At 37.8% G+C, this 21,841-nt stretch overlaps 1 protein-coding gene and 2 long non-coding RNA genes across 10 annotated transcripts; 1 reads left to right on the plus strand and 2 right to left on the minus strand.

Annotated features, from left to right (window-relative positions):
* Window positions 1-1,215: 1,215 nt before the first annotated feature.
* On the minus strand, window positions 1,216-3,192 carry LOC147874324 (uncharacterized). The gene is made up of 2 exons (XR_015534301.1): window positions 2,038-3,192; window positions 1,216-1,569 (listed from the first exon to the last, which is right to left on the minus strand). It is a non-coding gene; the product is annotated as an uncharacterized LOC147874324 (long non-coding RNA).
* Window positions 3,193-3,412: 220 nt separating this feature from the next.
* Window positions 3,413-20,504, plus strand: LOC147874325 (serine/threonine-protein kinase Sgk2-like). Of its 4 annotated transcripts, none has more exons than XM_087345495.1 (10): window positions 3,413-3,737; window positions 9,779-9,847; window positions 11,933-12,151; window positions 12,369-12,481; window positions 13,496-13,606; window positions 14,507-14,584; window positions 15,438-15,538; window positions 16,034-16,184; window positions 16,975-17,154; window positions 19,954-20,504. In XM_087345495.1, the coding sequence occupies exons 2-10, from the start codon at window positions 9,823-9,825 to the stop codon at window positions 20,323-20,325; spliced, it is 1,350 nt and encodes a 449-aa protein (XP_087201621.1). In that variant the 5' UTR covers window positions 3,413-3,737; window positions 9,779-9,822; the 3' UTR covers window positions 20,326-20,504. The 4 variants fall into 4 exon arrangements, with proteins under 4 accessions (XP_087201621.1, XP_087201618.1, XP_087201620.1 ...); XM_087345492.1 differs by lacking the exon at window positions 3,413-3,737 and adding an exon at window positions 8,516-8,681; XM_087345494.1 differs by lacking the exon at window positions 3,413-3,737 and adding an exon at window positions 8,881-8,994.
* LOC147874326 (uncharacterized) lies at window positions 5,580-9,150 on the minus strand. Of its 5 annotated transcripts, none has more exons than XR_015534277.1 (3): window positions 9,076-9,150; window positions 7,001-7,147; window positions 5,580-5,752 (listed from the first exon to the last, which is right to left on the minus strand). It is a non-coding gene; the product is annotated as an uncharacterized LOC147874326 (long non-coding RNA). The 5 variants fall into 5 exon arrangements; XR_015534279.1 differs by lacking the exon at window positions 9,076-9,150 and adding an exon at window positions 8,242-8,430; XR_015534278.1 differs by lacking the exon at window positions 9,076-9,150 and adding an exon at window positions 7,837-8,185.
* Window positions 20,505-21,841: the final 1,337 nt, after the last annotated feature.

Below are 21,841 nucleotides of genomic sequence, written 5' to 3' on the forward strand. Positions count from 1 at the left end.
AGACTGCAGTATGTTAAAATTCACTGAATGTGATAATGTTAAATAATATGTGTTTGGAAAGTACTATTTATATTTCTCCAAAATATGGAATCCAAACCTGGCTAATTATATTGGTAGAAATACGTTTTTATAAAAATTAAAATTTGTAAGACGTGGTCATCTTAGTAGTTCAACTATAAAGTTTGGAAAGTGGTTTATTGGAACAGTCATTATTACTGTAGACTGCACATCACTTTGTCTGAACAGTAAATTTTGTTTGTTGTCTGTTACTTATTAAGGCATGAAGATAAGCTGGAATTCTTAGTGAAAAATAGAGAAAGGTTCCTGTTGTCAGTCAAAACATTTCTAAAAATCTGGTTTATTTATTTAGGTTAATTTTTTGAATTTACATTCGCATTAGCAAATCATGACTTCATATATCCCCACTTCTTGATACTTTGACTCTGATTGGTTAACTTTTTGCTTACCTGTTGCAGGAAGCCCAATCATTTTGCTATAGGTTTTCTAATAACAAGTCTGGCTGGATACAAAGAACTTGAGTATGTATGTTATGATATAGGATGAGAATCCAGGGATAGTTGGCATAAGTGACTTTTCTTCTATTCCCAGCATTAGGGAAATTTTTTTTTGAACCTCATAAGTACCATGCTGTCATTCAGGAGTCCATTTGATATGTATCAGTGTTCAGGTCTGACAAGAAACCCACCTTTTTGTTACAAGTATCAAGGAACTAAATGAACTAGCAAATTGACATCTTCGTATCCCACTGCACCTAGAGTAATATATTTGCCAAGTTTGTGTGCTTACCTTTTAATACAGTGACCTACCATTCAAAGTTAGAACACATTATGTGATTGAAGACCATGGGTTGAATTCAAGGCTACAAAATATTTAATTTCTTGCTATAAGTAGCCGTCAAGTGATTGAACCAGCAAATTTACATGTAGCTATCCCACTGTGTAAAAAAATGTGTTTAGTATGGAATTCAGATCCAACCTGGTACAGAGTAAGAACCAACATGACTTGAGTGACTTGGCATTTATTGTTTGAGTATGATGTTAAATTGGGGGCTGAAGTTTGAGGTCAGGGGCTCCAGATTACTTCACATACCTCAGTGAATTAACTGTTGTAAACTGCGATGTGGACTTCAAATTCTTGCACACGTTCCACTAAATTTTGGTCATGTAATGGGATTTGGTAGAAAAACCTAACATGTTGCTTTCAAACTCATTCTTTATCACAATTCATTTCTCTTTTCTTCAGCAGAGTCCTCAGAATGAACATGAACTTAAGCATGATGGGGGACATCCCTATTCCTGTGTTGTATGCAGTAAAACATTCTGTTGGCACACATAGTAGAGAGCGTCCATATACCTGTAACGTGTGCAATAAGTCGTTCCGACGGAATCAAGATTTGAAGATACATAAACTTGTACATAGTGGTGAGCAGCCATATTCCTGTGAAGTGTGTAATAAATCTTTCACTTGGAAGAGTTGTCTGAAGAATCATGTTTTCTTACATCGATATCCTGTGATGCGTGTGACAGATCATTCAGTCAGTGGAGTCATCTGAAGAGACATTTGAGCATGTAATATGGACAGTGTCCATGTTTCTGTGTGTGTATGTGCACTAAACAGAGTGATCTCAAGAATCATTAATGTATGTATTGGTGTTTTTCCTATCGTGTGTAATACGTTGTTTCATTGTCAGGGTACTCCGTGGAGACGTAATTGTATACACAGCATCCGTATCACGTGATTCTGCTTTGAGTTTCTGAACAAATGTCATCTTATTCATAACTGATGTGTGTGTGTGTGTGTAAGAACATGTTCTGGAATTAGTGTAACGTGTTGCAAAAGAGGAAATGAACAGATCTAAGAATTTGAGTAAAACTTGTTAACATTCACAGCCTAAGATCTGTGATAAATTTATTAAGAAGTTTCATCCATTATTAAGTGGATAACAAAAATAATATTCTTAAAACAAAGGGGCTAATTTGCCATCATTACAAGAATCTTTTGTGAAAGGAGAAGTACCTGGACACAACACACCTCAACTGAGCCACAGTCATTCTGTGCTTAAAGGGTAATTTCTCTTTTTTTCTTCGCTCTGAAGCAAGCATGAATGCGAAGGCTGGAACATCTGGTCTAGTGATGAAACATTCTGCTCCTCTAGTGCATGAAAATGTGATCAAATGGTGTAGCAGTCAGGCTGCATAATTGATAAAGCCACATTCAAGCAAACAGTAAAGATTGTATGGAAAGCAGATGAGAAAACATCACGTATTCCTCAAATTTTAGCAGACTAGTAGCACACTACTAGCCACACAACTGAAAACAATAACCATTACCCTTTTCATATTTATTTAATAAGGTTTCAATACATGATATGATCTGAAAACAGACGTCTAGTTTGGTGTACTCATTGCATATCTATACTTATTTTATGCTATTGCTTTGAAAGTGGATTAAGAATTTAGCATCATCCAGAGAATGTGCAAGGTTTTATCATTGAAAAAACTTTGTCTTGGCTCTCATACCAGTCGCATGTCAGATCATCCTGGAGATTTGTGGTGGACAAAGTGGCACTGGAGCAGTTTCTCTCAAAGTTATTTGGCTTTAATATAACACACAAACTTTAGTGGCAGTAACGAACTTCCTTGCTTTGATTAAATTGTTACATTTTACTGGCAAATACATAATGTACATAAATACAACACATATACATAATGCACATAAATACAACACATATAAAAATAAGAGAATGGGTGTGTATGCTCTTCCTTAGCACCAGATTATGGAAAGAATCAGGCGCGTTTGCAGGTCGAGCAATTTACTCTGGGTGAGAGCTAGTAAACTAACACGAAGTTCGAATACTGCTCTATCACCACGACACGGGAGGGAGGGAAAGGTAAAAAAAAAAAGAAAAGGCGAGAGTTTAGCTGAAGCTGTCTTTTATATTCTCTTCAAATTCAAACACAGAATTAAAGAAGGCAGAAAGACAGCAGAAAATGCCTTAAACTTTAACGGTTAGGTTAGAAATCTTCAAAGCACCGTAATGGCTGCAGTGAAGCAGCTAAACTAAATGGTTGGGCCAAATAGCAGGTGTTTCCAACTGTTCTTGCCACCAGAGTGCTCTCGGAAACAGTCAGCAGTGTGGCAGGATACTATTGCCAACGTAAAGGCCGCCATTCACGATCGCTCCAGATGGATGACATCCGAATGGATGACGTCCAAACGGATGTCGTCCAAAGAGGTACTACATTCACGGTCGCGTCAGGCCAGTCGCGGTTTGTTGTCCCTCTGTGAAGTGCGTGGTGTTTGCGATGGACGAAGAATTGGTACTAGCTACGGCAGTATGCCTGTATATTAAAAGGAAAAAACCAAAACGAAAGTGGTCAAAGCAATGGCTCTTAAATAGAAGCAATTTAAGTCACGTCAATTTAATTAGTGAACTGAGTTTGGAGCCGTCAGACTGGAGAAACTATTTACGAATGGATGAGTGTGCTTATTTCCGCTTATTGGGGCTAGTCACGCCTGTGATACAAAAACAGGACACGAATATGAGACAATGCATCAGTCCTCATGAAAGATTGTCAGCGACTTTGAGATTTTTGGCTTCAGGCATGAACTATGAAGAACTGAAGTATGTGACAGCTACTTCTCCACAACGTTTAGGAGTAATTATCCCCGAGACTTGCAGGGCAATACTGCAGTGTTTGAAAGGATACCTTAAGGTAAGGTCAGGATTATTACTATATTTGTTAAAATTTAATTAGTTTCTAAATGTAATTATTTTTTTACATTTAATTAGTTTCAATTAGTTCGTGAATCACATGACTGATGATGCCACTTAAGAGGCGAAACATGTCTCATAATATATTTTAACTTATTTGTAAAATACATGGCAACTCTCTATATTTATCAATAACATCAATAACGAAATCACGCCCCGACATTATACAACTTTCGACTTGACTGGACGAAGGCTCGTGGCAGACTGGCATGAGAATGGACCACGTTTCCGCCACTCACGATACGATGGCGCGATGGAGTGATGGAGCGATCGGATGGATTATGGCTCGACAGAATATCCAAACGAGCCCACCGCGCCACGCCAATGGACTTGAGTTTCCGCATTCACAGTACAATTTTGGAGCGACACCGCGCCATTTGGACGAATGGAGCGATCGTGAATGGCCGGCTTAAGACACTAAGTTGGGTATTACGATTTCAAAGCGCTGGGTCCGACAGGTTTACCAAGATTTCATATGTCCTTGCTGCCTTTATGAACAAGGCGATGATGAAGGCAGCAAGGACCACTTAAACCTTGGTAAGCTTCTTCCACACTGCACGGCGCTACAACTCAGAGGAGAGCAACCAAAGCCACCAAGATTTTCGTCTCTATCTATTACGAAGTCACTAAATATCTCCGTGATAGAGTCGAACGGACTCTTGACGTACAAAGAAATATTTTTAATTACTGGAATTTCATTGAAACATTATTTAATTATGGTATAACAGCAGACAACATTGCAGTATTATGGCACCTTTTGCAGTGTCCATTCATTATTACCATCAGCATATCAGTCATAGATTTCACCGCATTTTAGTATCTAATGACCAGAAAATCTTCAGATCTTTCTAGAGGGAACAAAGCGAAACACTTGGTATCGTTATATCAAGTTCCTCCATCCAGAGGTCTGCTTCTGCCATCAACACCTTCCAAGAACTATAAAATTGCAACACTTAAGTAGAGGTAAAATGAATACAGAGAGATATTTACTGTATACCAATATTAAAATAAAAAATACCTGCTCACTTAAACCATCTAAGAGGTAACCCAGAAAGTCATTTACTGACAGAATGGTAAGTGAGTACTTAGCAACAAAAGATCACTGGAACTACTGCACTCTTAATTACATTTCTGCTGTGTTCTGTTTCAGCAAGTATTGTTTGCTTCTCGAGCATTGTTTATTATGAGAAGTGCATTCATTTTATGTAAGGTGTTCTTTTGTATTAACTCGCATGTTCCTGAGTGTCAGCAGCAGTTTCTTTGCAGTTATTCAACCCATCATGTGTCTGCCTCTGCCTTCACTACTTGTGATCGGCGCAACTTTTGCCCCTCTTGATAATCCTTCATACCACGATATATTGGAAACAATTCCTTTTAAAGAATGATTCCCTTAACATTGTAGTTTTGTTTCCAGGCTTTCCACCCATCCCCTTTGTGTTCCTGAGGAAGCCAAAACACGGTGCCATAGGAAATAAAGCATGTTGCCTCAACTACAGTAATTTGCTGACAGTTCGAGTGGATTGAAAATTGCAAAGGAACTGATTCTGAATGTTTTGCGTCTTAGTCTGATGGATGCAGCCTGTGAAGAATGGAGTTCTAACTGCAATAGTTTTCCTACAAGTATTTAGTAATGTCACATAATTGTCTTCATTGCTGCATACTACTGCGACAGTCAACTGATGACACACACACAGATATAAGAATATATTTTGGAAAAACTTAAAAATTATAAAAATGGTTAAACATGTAGCTGTTTATCCAATAATCTGTTTATATTCAAGTGTATGTTTCAATGGTAAATATCATTTATTGTACAAAATTAAAATAAATATAAAATTGGTTATGTTACAAGCTCAATTCCAATAAACGGAAGGAGCCAAAACTTCAGAATTGCCGAGAATTTCTTCTTCAGTGCGATCCATTAGCCTTCAAGCCTGGATTGATGTAAGAGCATGCCTGCAATACCAATAACAAAATTAAAAAATTATCAAGTAAATTCAAATGTACTGGAACTTACCTAATATGATGTTGATGAGATAATAAAGTATGTCTTATTAAAAGAAGATGATAAAATGTAAACAGTAAAGTAATGCTGCTCTTCTTTCAAGAGCTTAGTATGTAGATACAGTGCTGCCACTGTATATGTGATGCATTAACACACTAAGAGCTAGCTGACAGTCAGCCTTTCTAATAACACTGCAACAAGGCTGTCTCCTTCAAAAAACAGGGTGTAGAATAAGGCATGGGATGAAGGAAACAAGAAAGAAACAAAGAAAGGACACCTGCCATTGTGTTAAATAAAAAAGATGTCTTAATTAAGAGATTATGATAATGGGACTATGTACCAAAAAATTTTAAGGCAATGAAAATTAATTTTGTACATGCTCTGTTCATCTCATTTTGTATTCTGAGAGTCATCAACCAGAAATTACGTCTTTGGGATGCTGTGATTCAGAAGCAACTTTCACTCTGTGAACAATTGACTTACAGACCTACATCTCAAAATTCTTTGAGTTACCTTACTTCAGTTCACTGCAGATGATTGTGAGTCATTTATCTCAATGTCCTGCTACTCCATGTTAAAATTTCCCACTTAACTCTGCAGTGTTTGTTGTTACAGGAGTTTAATAAAGTTTTGAAATTTAATTTCTGCTGTTTCCTTCTTTCTTTCTTTAGTTTACTATATTCAAAGACACAAACCACTGAAACATTTTGGTTCATTCTGTATTAACCAATTTTTGTGATCTAAATTGGTAATAATATATGCACTTATATTTGTTTCTATTTTGGCCCATAATAAACTAACTCCGTGGAACAGTCTCCTTCCTGAGAAACTAATATTAGATCAGCTAATAAAAATGCTTTGCTTTTATGAAACCTGAAAATTCTTCATTCTGTTCGTAAGTCAGCCACTGGACCCTATCCTCAGCACATGAATTCAATCCACCCCACCCACCCAAACTAAAAGTGACGGGATGTCAAGAGCAAGGAATGTCTTTTGGGAATGTGAAGATGTCAGTTACAATAAAACAATACACATTCACACACGCAAATACTAGCCAAGGCCTTAGGACAAACACAACATCATTACATTTTAAGACCGTAAAAGCGTTATAGTTGGTATAGTGCAACATTTGGCACTGCTAATAAACCTTATTGCTATGCAAATCATAACAGAACTTCAGACAAATCACTTTCCCTCACCTCGTTGTTGCCACTCTTATCGCCTGGCGACAGAAATGACACCTCGTCCTCTCCAAGATGTTTAATGTCACTGACGCCCTCCCACTCAAAATCCAGAGAATGTGGCATCCGTAACTGCCTTTTTGACACGTCGCCCCAGTTTATGCCCTGTAGGACGAAGCACAAACATTACTAATATGTACCAGAATACTAATTGCAAAGTAAAACTTGGTATAGTAGAAGTGAGAGCACCACATTTTAAAAGATTCTTTAGTTGTGCCACACAGACTTTCTACAAAAAGAAGGAAGACAATGTAGATCCTTGTTTTGCTGTAGGGACGTAGGTAGAGTCATTTATTGGAATAACTGAGCAGCCGGTCGCTATTCAGTAAGATGTCAAGATTTTATGATGTGATTCTTTTTGTATCATATGACATGTTTTTCGCTTAAGACTGTGGTAATGTTGTAAATAAAACAAATATTGTATTTTTCATGCCACCCCTATCAAGTTATTGGTCCTTTCCTTTTACCTGTGGAACCTAACCAAACATTTCCATTATCTTTATTCTGTACCAGGATTGCTGTCTACTTGGCCTGTACTAAAGTTGGCACTGATGAGATTGTGCTACTAATGTGCATTCTGCTTAATGACCATTTCGTGTTTGTTTTCCTTCTCCCAAGCAATTTCTGAACCAGATTACAATTCTTTCAGAAAATCTGTTCATTCAATATATGCCTTTATTGCCAAGTGTAAAGACAGGGATGTTTCTTTATAACATGCTCAAAGGTTGCTCCTCCATTTTCCACACATTCAGGAGTACGACGTACACAACACTGACGAATTCGTTTGTACACACCAGGGTTTCCTCGAATCATCTGTACACGTTCCCATAGGCCGTCATTGTTTATGGGTGTTGCATAAACGACGGACTTTGAGTGACCCCACAGATAAAAGTCCAATGGAGTCAGGTCCGATGACCTCGGTGGCCATACTACTGGGCCACCGTGCCCAATCCATCACTGTATATTTGGGAATAAACGTTCAGGTTCTTTATTTAATATTTATATTTTTTTATGTTTTCTGTAGTGTCTCATATATTCAGCATTACGGACTATTTTAGCTTCGATGTCATCCATCTCTACATAGTATGACGCAACACACAAACGCAGCAAAAGATTTCTTAATAATTCTTATATAGGATAAGTAGTTGTGATATTCTAAAACTTTTTAACAGCATAAAATTATGTAGTCTACAACGCACTTCTTCTACAAGCGATTCACAGCTCAGCTCTTTCCGCAATAACAAAAGCAGATTGTTGACGGCAGTTATGAAACACAACAATGCCGAGTAAACGGATGACGCAACAATCAGTTTCTTAGGTAACAACAATGCACGCAGGAGTTCGTATAAAAGCTGACCATTGTTGTCGGACCATATTTAAACATTGTTGTAACGGAAGATCATTGGTAGGGACGATGCTTGCGCTTGCGCAGGACTCCGCCCTCAGTTAGCTTTTGGTTGGTTGGTTTTTATTGCAAACGCATTAGTAACCTGTTCGTTGCTGTAGAAGTGTTTGTTGATAGAGTTTCGGGTGATAGAGAAGTTCTAGAAGCAGAGAGAAGTACGTTTGTAATAGTGAGTAAGAGACGAGCTGAAAACATTATTTTCAAAATACAGAATGGCTTCCACGTCAAATCAGAGTAAGTAGTACAGGCAACATGGGAAGTAGCTTAAGTTGCGGTGATATTTTTATTTTATTTCCATCTTTATTTCTGATTGTGCTTTAAGGATTATAATTTCGTGTCGGTATTCAAGTTACTACGAACTGTGTCACTTCTCGTCTTCTTTGCCATCAAAAATTATCAGGGTCTGTAGAGTGTAATATAACAAAATTATATTAATGTTATGAAGTATTCTGTTCTACGAAGTTGGTTGTGGTGTTGAATATGGCGTTTAACAGGTCTGCCATTACGTCGCAGTTCCAAGTTTTATAATCTGACTTTCTTTGCTGCTGTAAGCGCAACAGTTTCTTTCTTCGTTATTAACTAGAATTTATAAACAATTTTTATTCCGGATATTGTTTGAGTTACTTACAATCACCTGATTGAGGAATTGTAAAGGCAACAGGTCCCATTCGTTGCTTGGTTTATGTCCGTATTCAAGTTGAAAACTAACAGAGCAGAAGAGGAAAGTTTAAAGATAAACTGACATACTCATCGAGAAAGTGTATAATATCAGAAGTACCTGTAGTGGTGGTAATGTATTTGATTTATTCCCAAATGCCTTTTTTGTTTAAGATGGCTTTAATTTCGTGTCAGTGCTCGAGTTTTAAGAAAACGTGGAGTGTATTGTCTAGGTTTTTTATAGTTTATACTATGAAAATTATCAGTCTTGGAACATGGAAAATAACGAAATAATATGAAGTAGTCAATTAGAAAAGAATGAATTCATTGACATCATGTCAGTGATAATGAAACTCAACTTATGGATTGAGAGAGTAGATTGTACACACAGCTGTGTGAAGACCGGATGCATAGATACCTGGCATAATACTGCAATATTCTGGGAACTGGTGTGGTCATGTATAAAAAGTTTTGTTAAACCTGAGTTACACATTATAAATACAAAGAACAGGTTCTGCTTGGAAATTTGTATTGTGATTGAACACACTTTGTATGTATACCCAATCTAATGAGGGTGTTGTCTCGGGTCGTCAAATAAAGTAACGTTATTTTAATAATGTGTGTAAAATAATGGTGCTTTATGCAATGCCTGTACATATGATATTTCGTTACAGACGAAGAAGAAATTCCCAAATGTGTCACCGTAAAAGACTTCAAGATGGGAGGATGTCTAGGAAAAGGTGGTAAGTACAACTTCCTTTTAATAATTAGCTAATTATCTTCGAATTTCTCTGCTAATGAAACGTGAACCTGACGCTATGAACCCTTATGAAAGAAATGCATGAACCACACTGATGTTCTTTACTGTTGTCATGGATGCATTTATTTAAGGACATAGTCACTAACACAGTTCTTAAGCAGACTGACTCTGATTCAGTCTCTGAATCCGCCTGCTTATTAAAAGCTCAATATGTATTAATAATGGTAACTAACTAACTAGATGGCTTACCAAACCCGAAGGTTCATCACCGAATTAACCAAAGCCCTCCACCGGACCCTGTCCTGGGCCAACAAAATCCAGTTTCCTTCAACTCCTATCTCCCATAGATCCTGCCTGAGATTATCCTCCCATCTACGTCTAGGTCTCCCCAGCGGTCTCTTCCCTTCAGGTTTCCCAACCAGTACCCGGTGCACACCTCTTGTCCCATCCATGCGCGCTACATGTCCCGCCCATCTCATTCTTCTCTACTTAATCACCCTCATAATACTGGGGGAGCAGTACAGATTTTTAAGCTCGTCATTGTGCAGTTTTCTCCACGTCCCATCGTATTCCCTCTTAGGCCCAAATATCCTCCTCAACACCTGATTCTCAAACACCTGCAATCTGTGTTCCTCCCTCTGAGTGAGAGACCATGTTTCGCACCCATACAAAACAACAGGCAAGATTATTGTTTTGTATACTTTAATTTTCAGGTTCTTAGAAATCAGACGGGAAGACAAGATATTTTGGACTGAGAAGTAGCAAGCATTTCTGGAATTTAGTCTCCTCCTAACTTCCTCACAAGTATCATTTTGATTTGTTATTGTTGTTCCTAAATATTTGAACTTTGTAACCCTTTCAAAGGATTTATTAGCCACCCTAAGATAATTTTGCCCGCCTGTCTTCTGATGACGTGTTACTAACATGTACTTAGTTTTTTCTGAATTTACTTCTAGCCCCACTTGTCTACTAGCCTCTAGTAAATATTAATAATAGTAAACCTACTAAAATGGTAAATGGTACCACAAGATATTTCATCACCACCACGTGAATCATCAGGCTAGTTTTTAGACTTATAACCTATATTTAACTATACGTCTAATGTTTATTGCAGAAATCTGTTGATTTGTAGACGGTTTGTGTTCTTAAGGTACCAGAGCCAAAGTTACAAAGAATTATTCCCACACCATGTGGCTGAACGCGTTGTTGAGTCATCTCTAAGCATGAGGCCACCAGTGGCCCACACAGTAGAGAAAGTGTTCTTAAGATTTTATGTCGATGTCAGAGTCAGTACATTTTTACCGACTTCCACTCCACGGCCCTGGTGATAACTTTATACTAAATTATCCAGTGATACCCATTGATGACTATGAGTCAGAGATGTTATGTACAAAGTGCATTTTCTTGTTTACTTTATCAGCCACTGAATTATTGTAGGTACAAATGGTGTCGACGTCACTCTGCCGAACACATTTCTTTTGTAGTTGAACACTACCCATTGAAGCCCTGCAAAAACCGATTTGTGGAGAAATTTCCAAATGACAGAGTTTAAACCAAGTTGTTAATTATGGGAAGAGGGACATTTTGCAGCAAGGGTGTATGCTTATGAGAAATGTTTACGTTTTGAAACATAGTAGGGATGGCTATGGACTGGACGACTGGGGTTTGATCCCCAATGGGGGCAGAGGATCTTTCCTCTAACCTCTGCATCCAGACCATCCTATCTAATGGGTACCGGGGTCCTTTCCCAGGGGTAAACAGTGGCTGGGGCATGATGCTGACCACTCACCCCCATCTACTGCCAAGGTCAAGAAAGATGAGGACCTAATACCTCCTCTCCCCCACAAGCGCCTACATGGCATATAGTGGGAATGCTTTACTTTCATATCTTACACAGAAAGTATGTGTACAGTTCACTCTTTTATGAAACAAGAGTTTACAAATATAAGAGCCCTATCATCATCATTGGCTCTACAGCCCTGTGTGGGCCCTGGCCTTCTTCAAAAGCTTCTTCCAATCTGTTGTTGAACAGATACCAAGATGATACATAACTGTGTTTCTGTTGCAGCATATGCGGAAGTGTTCCTTGTCCGTAAGAGGGGTGGATGTGATGATCGCAAATTATATGCTATGAAACGAATTGATACGTCCGATGACGATTACAAGGAGAATATTGAACAGAGTGTTATGACGGAGATTCAAGTAGGACAAAGAGTGCTTGGTTCCACATTTTTGGTCGGACTTCATTACACGTTCTGGTCGGAAAGTCATGTGAACTTGGTGATGGGTGAGTACACAATACGTACGTTTGTTGTAGCTTTCAACTCCACGTGCAAGGACCTTCCTGGCTGGGGGAAGAGTCTGTTGCATGTTGCTAATCTATCTGTCAGTTTGCATTCCTCCGCAGAGCTTTACTTTGCAACAGCATTGTTGTGTAATTGAATGTATAACGCTAGTATTCAGTGTCCTGTAAAAGCATTAACAAAGTCATGTTATTGTTGCAGAATACGTGGGAGGCACAGATTTGTTGTTTCTCTTAACAAAGAGGAAACCTTCAGAGAGAAGTGCTCGATTTTACCTTGCGGAAGTTCTTCTGGCCATCGAGACACTGCATGAGGTAAGCACTGTCAGAGTGAACCCCTTGGATAAATCGCATGATAAAGGAGTATAAAAGGAAAAAGTTCTTTTCTTGATTAACTCTGCGGCTACGGAATTTGTCATTTTTTCAGTACTTTATTTCTTCACTACTTGTAGAAATATTTCTAAATGTTTCCTTTTGGACTTAGGGGTCTAGGGGTCCCTTGTGGGCCTTGGGTTTTGGACCAACCAGATGCTGTGAATGTATCCATGTGCGATTTTCTCCTTCTTTCGCTCAACACTAATGAAATTGAGGCTTTGTGCTTGTTGAGAATACCAGGCTTTAGAACCCACTTTAAGCCGCTCGTTCCCTCTGCCAAGTACATCATCATCATAATGTTTACCGACATCGCCATTTCATAGTGTACAGATTTGGAATCTTGTCAATCTGTTTCGCTATTCCTATCGCTACTTTCTTCCGTAACTTGGCTAATTATTTACAGTATACAGCTATTATATTTAATACTGAATGTGAAAGGAATTCTCTTGAACTAACTGCATACTACTGATGCCATTGGCGTTCAAAATATTAGTACCACCAGTGAGTATCCGTCTGGGGATGGATGTTAGGGAGTCCATTGTCCAAACAAAAACATGTTGCAAGATTAAAATTATGGGGGAGAGTAATTAATATATGAATAAACAACACCAAAGCAGAGCAAACAGGTGGAATAAGTCTCTTGTGGGTGGTGTCCAGCTTTAAGTTGTATGAGAGCTTCCATTTCTGCATCACACTGGAAATGGCTGCTAACAGGAAGTGAACTTAGATGATTGTGTTCCTTAAATACAATTTTTGATTTGTCATAGTTGCCTGCTTAATGGTTAAAATTCTAATTAATGTAATCAATAGCATTCATAGGACAGCTTATAGCAATATGAAGCAGAAAAGCAAATTAGTGGATGTGTATCTCACTGCCACAGTAAGATGGAAAAACAACAAACATGTCTCATCTTTCATGACCACAGTGCAAGGAATTTATTTTGTTTCTTTCAGATGGGAATCGTGCATCGCGATATAAAGCCAAATAACATCTTGCTTGATTCTGATGGCCATATTGCACTTGCAGACTATGGGTTTTGTAAGCAGTTCGAACCACATGAAGAGGTAAGTTTAATATCCTCTTTTTCAGTTGGTACTTTTACCTTGAGGAATATGTAGCGTGGAGATTTAGGAGCTGTGTCACCCACTTTCTCTCAGGCGGTTCTTTCTTTTGTTCTTTTGACGTAAATACGTCTATAAGGAAGGGTCATTCGGCAAAAAAGTAGAATGAAAAAGGGAAACAAAAATGTGTAACAATGGTTACCTAGGGAATGTCGTCTGTTTACTCGGAATTTTTGTTACCTATAAAACATTACATTACTTTACATTACATTCAGCTACCTCAGACTCATCTTAAGCGTAACTAATTCAAGTTAAATAAGCAATGTCTTAATCAAACTTAACTCAAATGTAAAGCATGTATAAAGGAAATATTTAGAATAAAGCCAATATATAAACTTCCTTTCCTTCTAGACGTATTTACGTCAAATTCTACGGAACCGTCGTTCCACTGACAACTTTTTTAGAGAGAGAAGTCACAGTCCTGGAACTGTAAAGAGTGGATAGGTTTTAGGTGCCTGAAATTGGACCACACATATTAAAACTTTGTTTTGTACCAGTGTTTAAGGGGCTGTGGTTCATTCAGCTCATTGAATATTGTTAGGGAAGTGAAAAATGAGATTGCTCACATGTAAGGACAGAAGATACGCCACAGAACGTTGGTGGGAATACGTGTTTCAAAATGCCACTTTGTAAGATAATTGAGAAGGTGCGAATACAGGATTAAGAGGGATCATGGAAAAGTGGGTTTTGAGGTTAGGGGATGAACGAAACTGGCTCAAGACTGTGTCCAGTGATGGTCTTTGATATTAGCCATGTTCAAAGTTTTATTTCTAAGACAGAATTACTAGTTACTTTGTGTCTCAAGTTTCTGTCACTTATTTACAATGTTATCTCTATCGGCAGAAAAAACGTACACACTCAATCACTGGGACTGCAGAGTACATGGCACCTGAAATGATCAAACGTGAAGGTCACGACATGGTAAGTATCTTATACTTTAACAATGCAAATTTATTGTTTTAATTCTCTCTGTTAACTGAACCAACAGTATGCATCCACGTAAGGCATCGCAGTGTAGTAATCCGAGGGATTTGAAGCCACAAATAAAAACTGCAAGGAGTTCGTACTTTCGGCAGTACCTCTCAGTAGAATGTGCTGCAGTCACCTGCTTGCCGCATTTGGATTCTGTTCCGGAACAGTTCCACATCTCCTTGAATTATCCTGTTTGTTGTTCGTACTTCGAAGATCAATTATTGAGAAAGACATTTTACGGATTTTCTGGGAATCTACACCAACATTTGCTGAACACGATGAATGTTTTCCGGTAGTCAGACAAACTCAGCTTCCTTTACCGACAATATAATTCTTATTGCGAATCTCTCTCCCAGTTGTTTGGGAATTGTACTATGTAATCTATTTATTGCGGACCTATTTGGCCGTTTCCCGCACTCAGAATTTACTCGAAACTCGTGCTGAACCATGATATGGCTAGCAATCTGGTAAAACCTTTTCGCTAACAAAAGCTCTTCTGTTGTGTGTGCCATCTTTGTCACTGCTGCATCATGATATTTTTGCCGAGCGCAGCACATTCTCAAAAGACTACTGACGCACCAGATGCAGTGATGTTTGATATGTAGTTAGGTAATTATGAGCAATTAAAACTCGAGCTTTGTTTTAGAAAGACTTTCTGTAAACCTGTACACAAGAAATGAACAACACATTTTGTTCATGACTAAAATTTTCTGTTACCGGAGACCCTTGTGAATGACTGTGGGTGATTGAATAAATTGAAGTGAGAGATTGTTGCTGTAATCACTGAATTGGATTGTTGCAGGCTGTTGACTGGTGGAGCTTTGGAATATTGGCGTATCATATGATAGTGGGGTTTACACCCTTTAAAGGACCTGGAATAATGTGCAAGGCTTGGCTGTACGAGTAAGTACTTTGTCTTCCGTGTGAGCTTTATGTTCCTTTGAATGAAGTTCTGTACACATTAGTCTGTGACTAATGCACGACTCCCTGTTTTAATGTGAGTGAATTAAATACATACATTTGTAACGTGGAGAATTAGCCTCAGAAGGAAGACTGCTGCTGAATTGAAGATGACAGCATTAAGCTTACAATGCATCAATTGATAAAACAGGTCAAACGCGCAGATGTGAAATATTATTGCAAATTATTGTATCAATGTACCTGGATTGAAAGTACGTATTCTTCATTAACGACACACATTTGCTTATAGATGATATTTAAGAGACTGGGCTATTTCTGACACGGGTGTTTTCTGCAACATAATGAAATTGCATGCACACACGCACATGTCTGATTTCGTGCGTGACAGGTGTAATTTAATTCTGTGACAGTTGTCCACATCATTCATTGACTTGTCATAGAAGGACCCAAATACAAGAATGAACTTTTCTTTCACAGGGCAATTCTCAATGAAGAACCAAAAATGTATTCATGGTTTTCATCAGATGCAGCAGATCTTATGACCCGACTGTTAGAGAAAGATCCCGAGAAACGGTTGGGTTGCGGGAAAGAAGGTTCTCTGGAGATCAAGAACCATCCATTCTTTAATGTGAGTTCTTCCCCATATCTGTTTTCATACAAGAGTGTTTGTTGATGTTTTAGGCCTGAACTGGGCGTTTTCTGTTTAATGTACTAAGAAAATCACGTTTTGAGAGTTTTGACGCTGTTCTGGATTTTTTCTCTTAAAAATTCAGGAAGTGAAAAGTGTAATTTACATCCCCAACAGAACAACCTGTGTGTTGAGAAATGTCATAACACTGTCAGGAATTATGTAGTAGCATCACAATTAAGTTTTAGGAAGACATGCATAATATATTGTCATATCTTGTCAATGTAAACCTTAAATTTGCCAATAACTTATTAAAATCCTTGTGGTATGATGAGTTCCCCTCAGACAACCTCCAAGTAAATGCAGCATTGGAAATAACAAAGAACAAATCATGCAAGAGATTTCATTTCAAAATTCTTGTACAATTCAAGTGTCTTTTAAACTGAGTTGTTCTGACTTCTGCCTTGTCAGATTTACTCTGCAGTTGGCATTCTGGTCACTGTCAGGAATTATGTAGTAGCATCACAATTAAGTTTTAGGAAGATATGCATAATATATTGTCATATCTTGTCATGCCTTAAGTTTCGTAAGAACTTGTGGTAGGATCAATTCTCCTTAAACTTCCCTCCCAGTAAATGCAGCATTATTGCATAACATAAAGAACAGACCACGCATGATACATAATTTCAAAATCCTTGTATTTCTTCCGTCGTTTAAACCGAGTTGTTCTCTCTTCTGCCTTGTCAGACTTACTGGGCCAAACCGTCAATTTTTGTGCTTTATCTGGCAGGACATAAATTGGACAGACATAGCAAAAAAAGCCATACGTCCACCATACACGCCGTACTGTCGGAAACGGCCACGTCCAGTTGAGAAGGTCGATGTAAACACCAATGGGGACCAGTCGGGCGTGGCTCTTCCCCTTCAGCCAGAAGTCACCCCGTCGCAGAAGCATGACACTACTTTCAAGGTCAGAGCAATTACTACTTGTCTTTGAGTTTAGTATGTGGTATATAAGAACAGGTTTATTTCTTGTGGTTCTTCCATTGGAAAAGGCGTTGGAAGCTGATAACTCTACGGCCTTGAGATTTTGTGTGTGTTTTAGGCCTTAACTTGTATTTGATGTGGTGCGTGCAGTAAGATGAAATTTTCCCACTGCCATACCCATGGAGGTTTATGTGCGTGAATGGCAGGTATTACGAATATGATGGGTATAGTGGTGTGAGTGTTCCACGATAATAACAACAACCCGGTGATTGTTAACTCCTGAAAAATATATTTTATGACTAAGGAATAGCTTGCTTCTAGCCTGGGATTTCATTGAAATAACGGACCTGAGGTCTTGGAAATGTTTATTTGTTATGACGGTCTTGAGAATATATTACCACTGATCACTGAAAGGATGCATAATTCAATTCAGTTCATTTATGTAAGTGTTTGCCAACAGCAAGAAGCTAATAACAGGCAAACACTGATAATACATAAATAATAATAAAATAATAATGAATAATGTTACACAAACATATTAACTAAACATATACATGTACAATATAACAGCCAAATACAGGCAAACACAAAATAGAATCAATATTATACACAAAGAAATTTAAATGAACAAATATAAATTAAAGCAAATAATCCACCTAGGATAACATTAAAGAAATACAAGGAACAAATAACCAAGCTAAATCATCTATCAAGACAACCTGTGTAGATAATTTCCCTTATTGAGAACGTGCCCTGTATGGAGACGATGTTTAAGCTAAATACGTCCAAAGATTTACATACGTCATTTGCAGAGATGACGCACCTGGCTGAAGGACTGTCTTAGCGCATTGCTCACACTAAAAGTAGAAAATCCTCTTATTTGCCTCGCCGGCACACGTAAACCAACAGTGTCCATAATGGAATGGCAGTTTATTTTGCCGTTAAAGCGATCGAGATGCCGTCGTCTGGAATAAAGTGTTCTAAGATTTAAAGTAGACCAAATCAATTCATATTTACGTGTGATAATCTGTACTGAAATGATTAAATTGCCTGCTTTTTGTGACAATGTTATACATTTACAGAGTAAAACTGAAAGATGCAACACAAATATGAGAATGAGTTAGACTTAACATGTAGTAATCATGTGCCTAGTCATTAACTCATCGTGGATCTTACAGGCTGAACTCAGGGTACACGTTCCTTTGCCATTTTTATTCTCATTTCTGTCCCCATATTTGAAGACCGATTTCATTACTGCTATTTTCCAGTTCTCAATTCTACCACCGTCTTTCCACAAAATATAATTTTTTTATCATGTAAAACCATAGTAAGAAAGTTTTGGTATATCTTAATTTACGTCCCTACTTATGACTTCTGTAATATTGGTATTGCTGTGATGTTCATATGTGTTTCTGGCAAAATTTGTAATGGAAATTCTGCAAGCAAAATGTCAGAGGAGTGCCCAAGCACAGTAAGTTATGGTATTTGAGCTGTATTAATTTCTCAGAAGTTGTGTCTGTCAAAGACAAATATTGGAATTAGTGCTTTTAAGTTACATCTCGCAGAACAAATGATGATATATTTTCAACCTTGAAACATACACAAGATGAACTTATTATTTATTTTACACATCTGCAAGTTCCTCGTCATGGTCGTATACAGCAATAAAGGGAATTAACAGTCGACAACTGCAGACACATGTGTGATGTTTGCGCACCTAGAACTGGCATTATTATATAATGCAAAGCTGTGTTGATCTGTGTATGTGTGTCAGATTTGTGTAGCATGCTGGTTCATGCCATAAATTAGGTACCACCATCTTCTTACTCTGGCGACTCATGGTTACACTCAAGGTAGCTAATGTACGACTGGTGGGCAAAGCGACGCTGGGACAGGCTGATCTCAGATTCCCAAAAGTTTATTTTCTCTGTCTGTAACACTGACCCCCGCTTGATATTTACTTGTATATGATTTTGATTGAACAGATGACCTGTTAGCCTCTACAATTCTGTGAGGAGTCTGCCATCTTTACGACAATAAAAACACGGCATGTCGCAGTAATAATTTGAAACATGTAATTAAAATAAGCAAGTTAAAACAGAAATATTGCGTAGCGATTAAATCCAGTGCATAATGTATTTTGCAAAGCGTAAGACTTTTTTCGTGGAAAATTATGCACGCATCTTACAGTTCCAGGAACACATTATGTGTAATGATACCAATAGAGGCAGTTATCTGCTATGGCAGTTTTTCAAATACAATTAACACTACTCTGGATCGCCGGCAAAATTTCATGAGCATATGATAGTTCATATATTTCAAATTTGTGCCACTAAACAAAGATGGAACTGATTAGCAATGTATCATATATTCTTTCTCACTATAGAAACTATTATTAGGGGATATTAACCTGCCAGAAATTTCTATGTACATGGGTAAAAGACTTCACAGAAAATGTGAACATACATCAATGCATTGATGGGAAATTAACCCATAACTAAAGTATTTGAATGCCCATGATGTGTGCAGCATCTTTCATGGACTATATATTATAGTACATGAGTTTGTGTTTATGGATTAAATAATCAACTTAGATCTCTTAAGCAGGGTAGAAGAGGCTCATGAAATACGTGTAATCAGGGAATGAAAACAGTTTAATTGACGAACGTGTTCTGTTTGTCCATTTGCTTCCATTTCCTTCTTTGAAAGTCATAATTATTAAGAAGGATAAAGGTTTTGATAAAACTATTGCAAGAAGTGACATTTGTTTCCTTGTCACCAGATACCCCAGGTGCCAAAGGAGAAGCGAAGGAAGTTGAGTGACAGTCCTGCTCCTCCAGATGGGGTTAAGCCAGCATCACATAGTCCAGCTGAATCGGCAACTACATCAGATTGTGCATTTAAGACGGAATCTTCTATCAGAATGTCACAGAAGAGAAAGCATAATAGCAATTCAGAAGGGTCCACAGTATTACCTAAGAAGCATTGTCCTACGAGATCTTCAGATAGGAAGACGCTGTTGAAGATAACACAGAAGGTGGAGAAGGAAGGAAGACAAGTTAAAAGAAGATTTTCATACGATGACAAAAGTGCACAATCTTGTGAAGAAGTGCAGCCACACAGACTTTCTACAAAAAGAAGGAAGACAATGTAGATCCTTGTTTTGCTGTAGGGACGTAGGTAGAGTCATGATTGGAATAACTGAGCAGCCGGTCGCTATTCAGTAAGATGTCAAGATTTTATGATGTGATTGTTTTTGTATCATATGACATGTTTTTCGCTTAAGACTGTGGTAATATTGTAAATAAAACAAATATTGTATTTTTCATGCCACCCCTATCAAGTTATTGGTCCTTTCCTTTTACCTGTGGAACCTAACCAAACATTTCCATTATCTTTATTTTGTACCAGGATTGCTGTCTACTTGCCCTGTCCTAAAGATGGCACTGATGAGATTGTGCTACTAATGTGCGCTCTGCTTAATGACCATTTCATGTTTGTTTTCCTTCTCCCAAGCAATTTCTGAACCAGATTACAATTCTTTCAGAAAATCTGTTAATTCAATATATGCCTTTATTGCCAAGTATAAGGACAGGGATGTTTCTTTATAACAGATGCTCAAAGGTTGTTCCTCCATTTTCCACACATTCAGGAGCACGATGTACACAACACTGACGAATTCGTTCGTACACACCAGGGTTTCCTCGAAACATCTGTACACGTTCCCATAGGACGTCGTCATTGTTTATGGGTGTTGCATAAACGACGGACTTTGAGTGACCCCACAGATAAAAGTCCAATGGAGTCAGGTCCGATGACCTCGGTGGCCATGCTACTGGGCCACCTCGCCTAATCCATCACTGTATATTTGGGAATAAACATTCAGGTTCATTATTTAATATTTATATTTTTTTACGTTTTCTGTAGTGTCTCATATTTAGCATTACGGACTATTGTAGCTTCGATGTCGTCCATCTCTACATAGTATGACGCAACAGATTTCTTAATAATTCTTATATAAGAAAAGTACTTGTGATATTCTAAAACGTTTTTACGAGCACAAAATTATCTAGTCTACGCCACACTTTTTCTACAAGCGATTCACAGCAAGGAATCGGTTTATCTACAGTAGGAACAGTAAAGACCCAAATGTAAGAGCATTTTATGTTAAGTATTGTAAAATTCTGAATAATGTTATAAAAGAGGCTAAAAAGCAGCATTACAGTAGACTTATAGCAAAATCAGACAATAAAATAAAAACAACATGGAACATAATAAAAAGGGAGACAGGAAAAATATATTTATCAGAACAGATGCCATCTTCTAATAAACAATGAAAAAGTAAATGATCCTGGGACAGTGGCTAATGCCTTCAATAAGCTTTTTCTAACAATTACTGAAAGCTTAAATTTAAATCAAACAGGGACAGAAGATGCTGTTTCCATTTTAAAAGCTGCATTTCCTGTAAAATGTTCTGGCCTTAGTATCATTCCAACCACCGAAACTGAGGTGAAAAGTGTAATAAATTCCCTTAAGTCAAAAAACTCATCAGGTTATGATGAAATAACTAGTAAAATTTTGAAAGCTTGTTCAGCTTTAATTAGTCGTCCATTAACCCACATTTGTAATCACTCATTACACAGGCATTTTCACGGACCGCCTGAAAAAAT

This window comes from Zootermopsis nevadensis, unplaced genomic scaffold (assembly GCF_977971745.1).
Source record: "Zootermopsis nevadensis isolate Lab colony 2312 unplaced genomic scaffold, Znev_1.0 Znev_ptg000009l, whole genome shotgun sequence".
Classification (NCBI taxonomy): domain Eukaryota; kingdom Metazoa; phylum Arthropoda; class Insecta; order Blattodea; family Termopsidae; genus Zootermopsis; species Zootermopsis nevadensis.

What these genes read in the sequence shown, in the direction of transcription:
- LOC147874325 (XM_087345492.1), top strand. Translation starts at nt 8,660, where the DNA reads ATGGCTTCCACGTCAAATCAGA. An exon ending in AACGTGAAGGTCACGACATG is followed by an intron (nt 14,585 to 15,437) that starts GTAAGTATCTTA and finishes GGATTGTTGCAG; the next exon opens with GCTGTTGACTGGTGGAGCTT. An exon ending in TGCAAGGCTTGGCTGTACGA is followed by an intron (nt 15,539 to 16,033) that starts GTAAGTACTTTG and finishes TTTCTTTCACAG; the next exon opens with GGCAATTCTCAATGAAGAAC.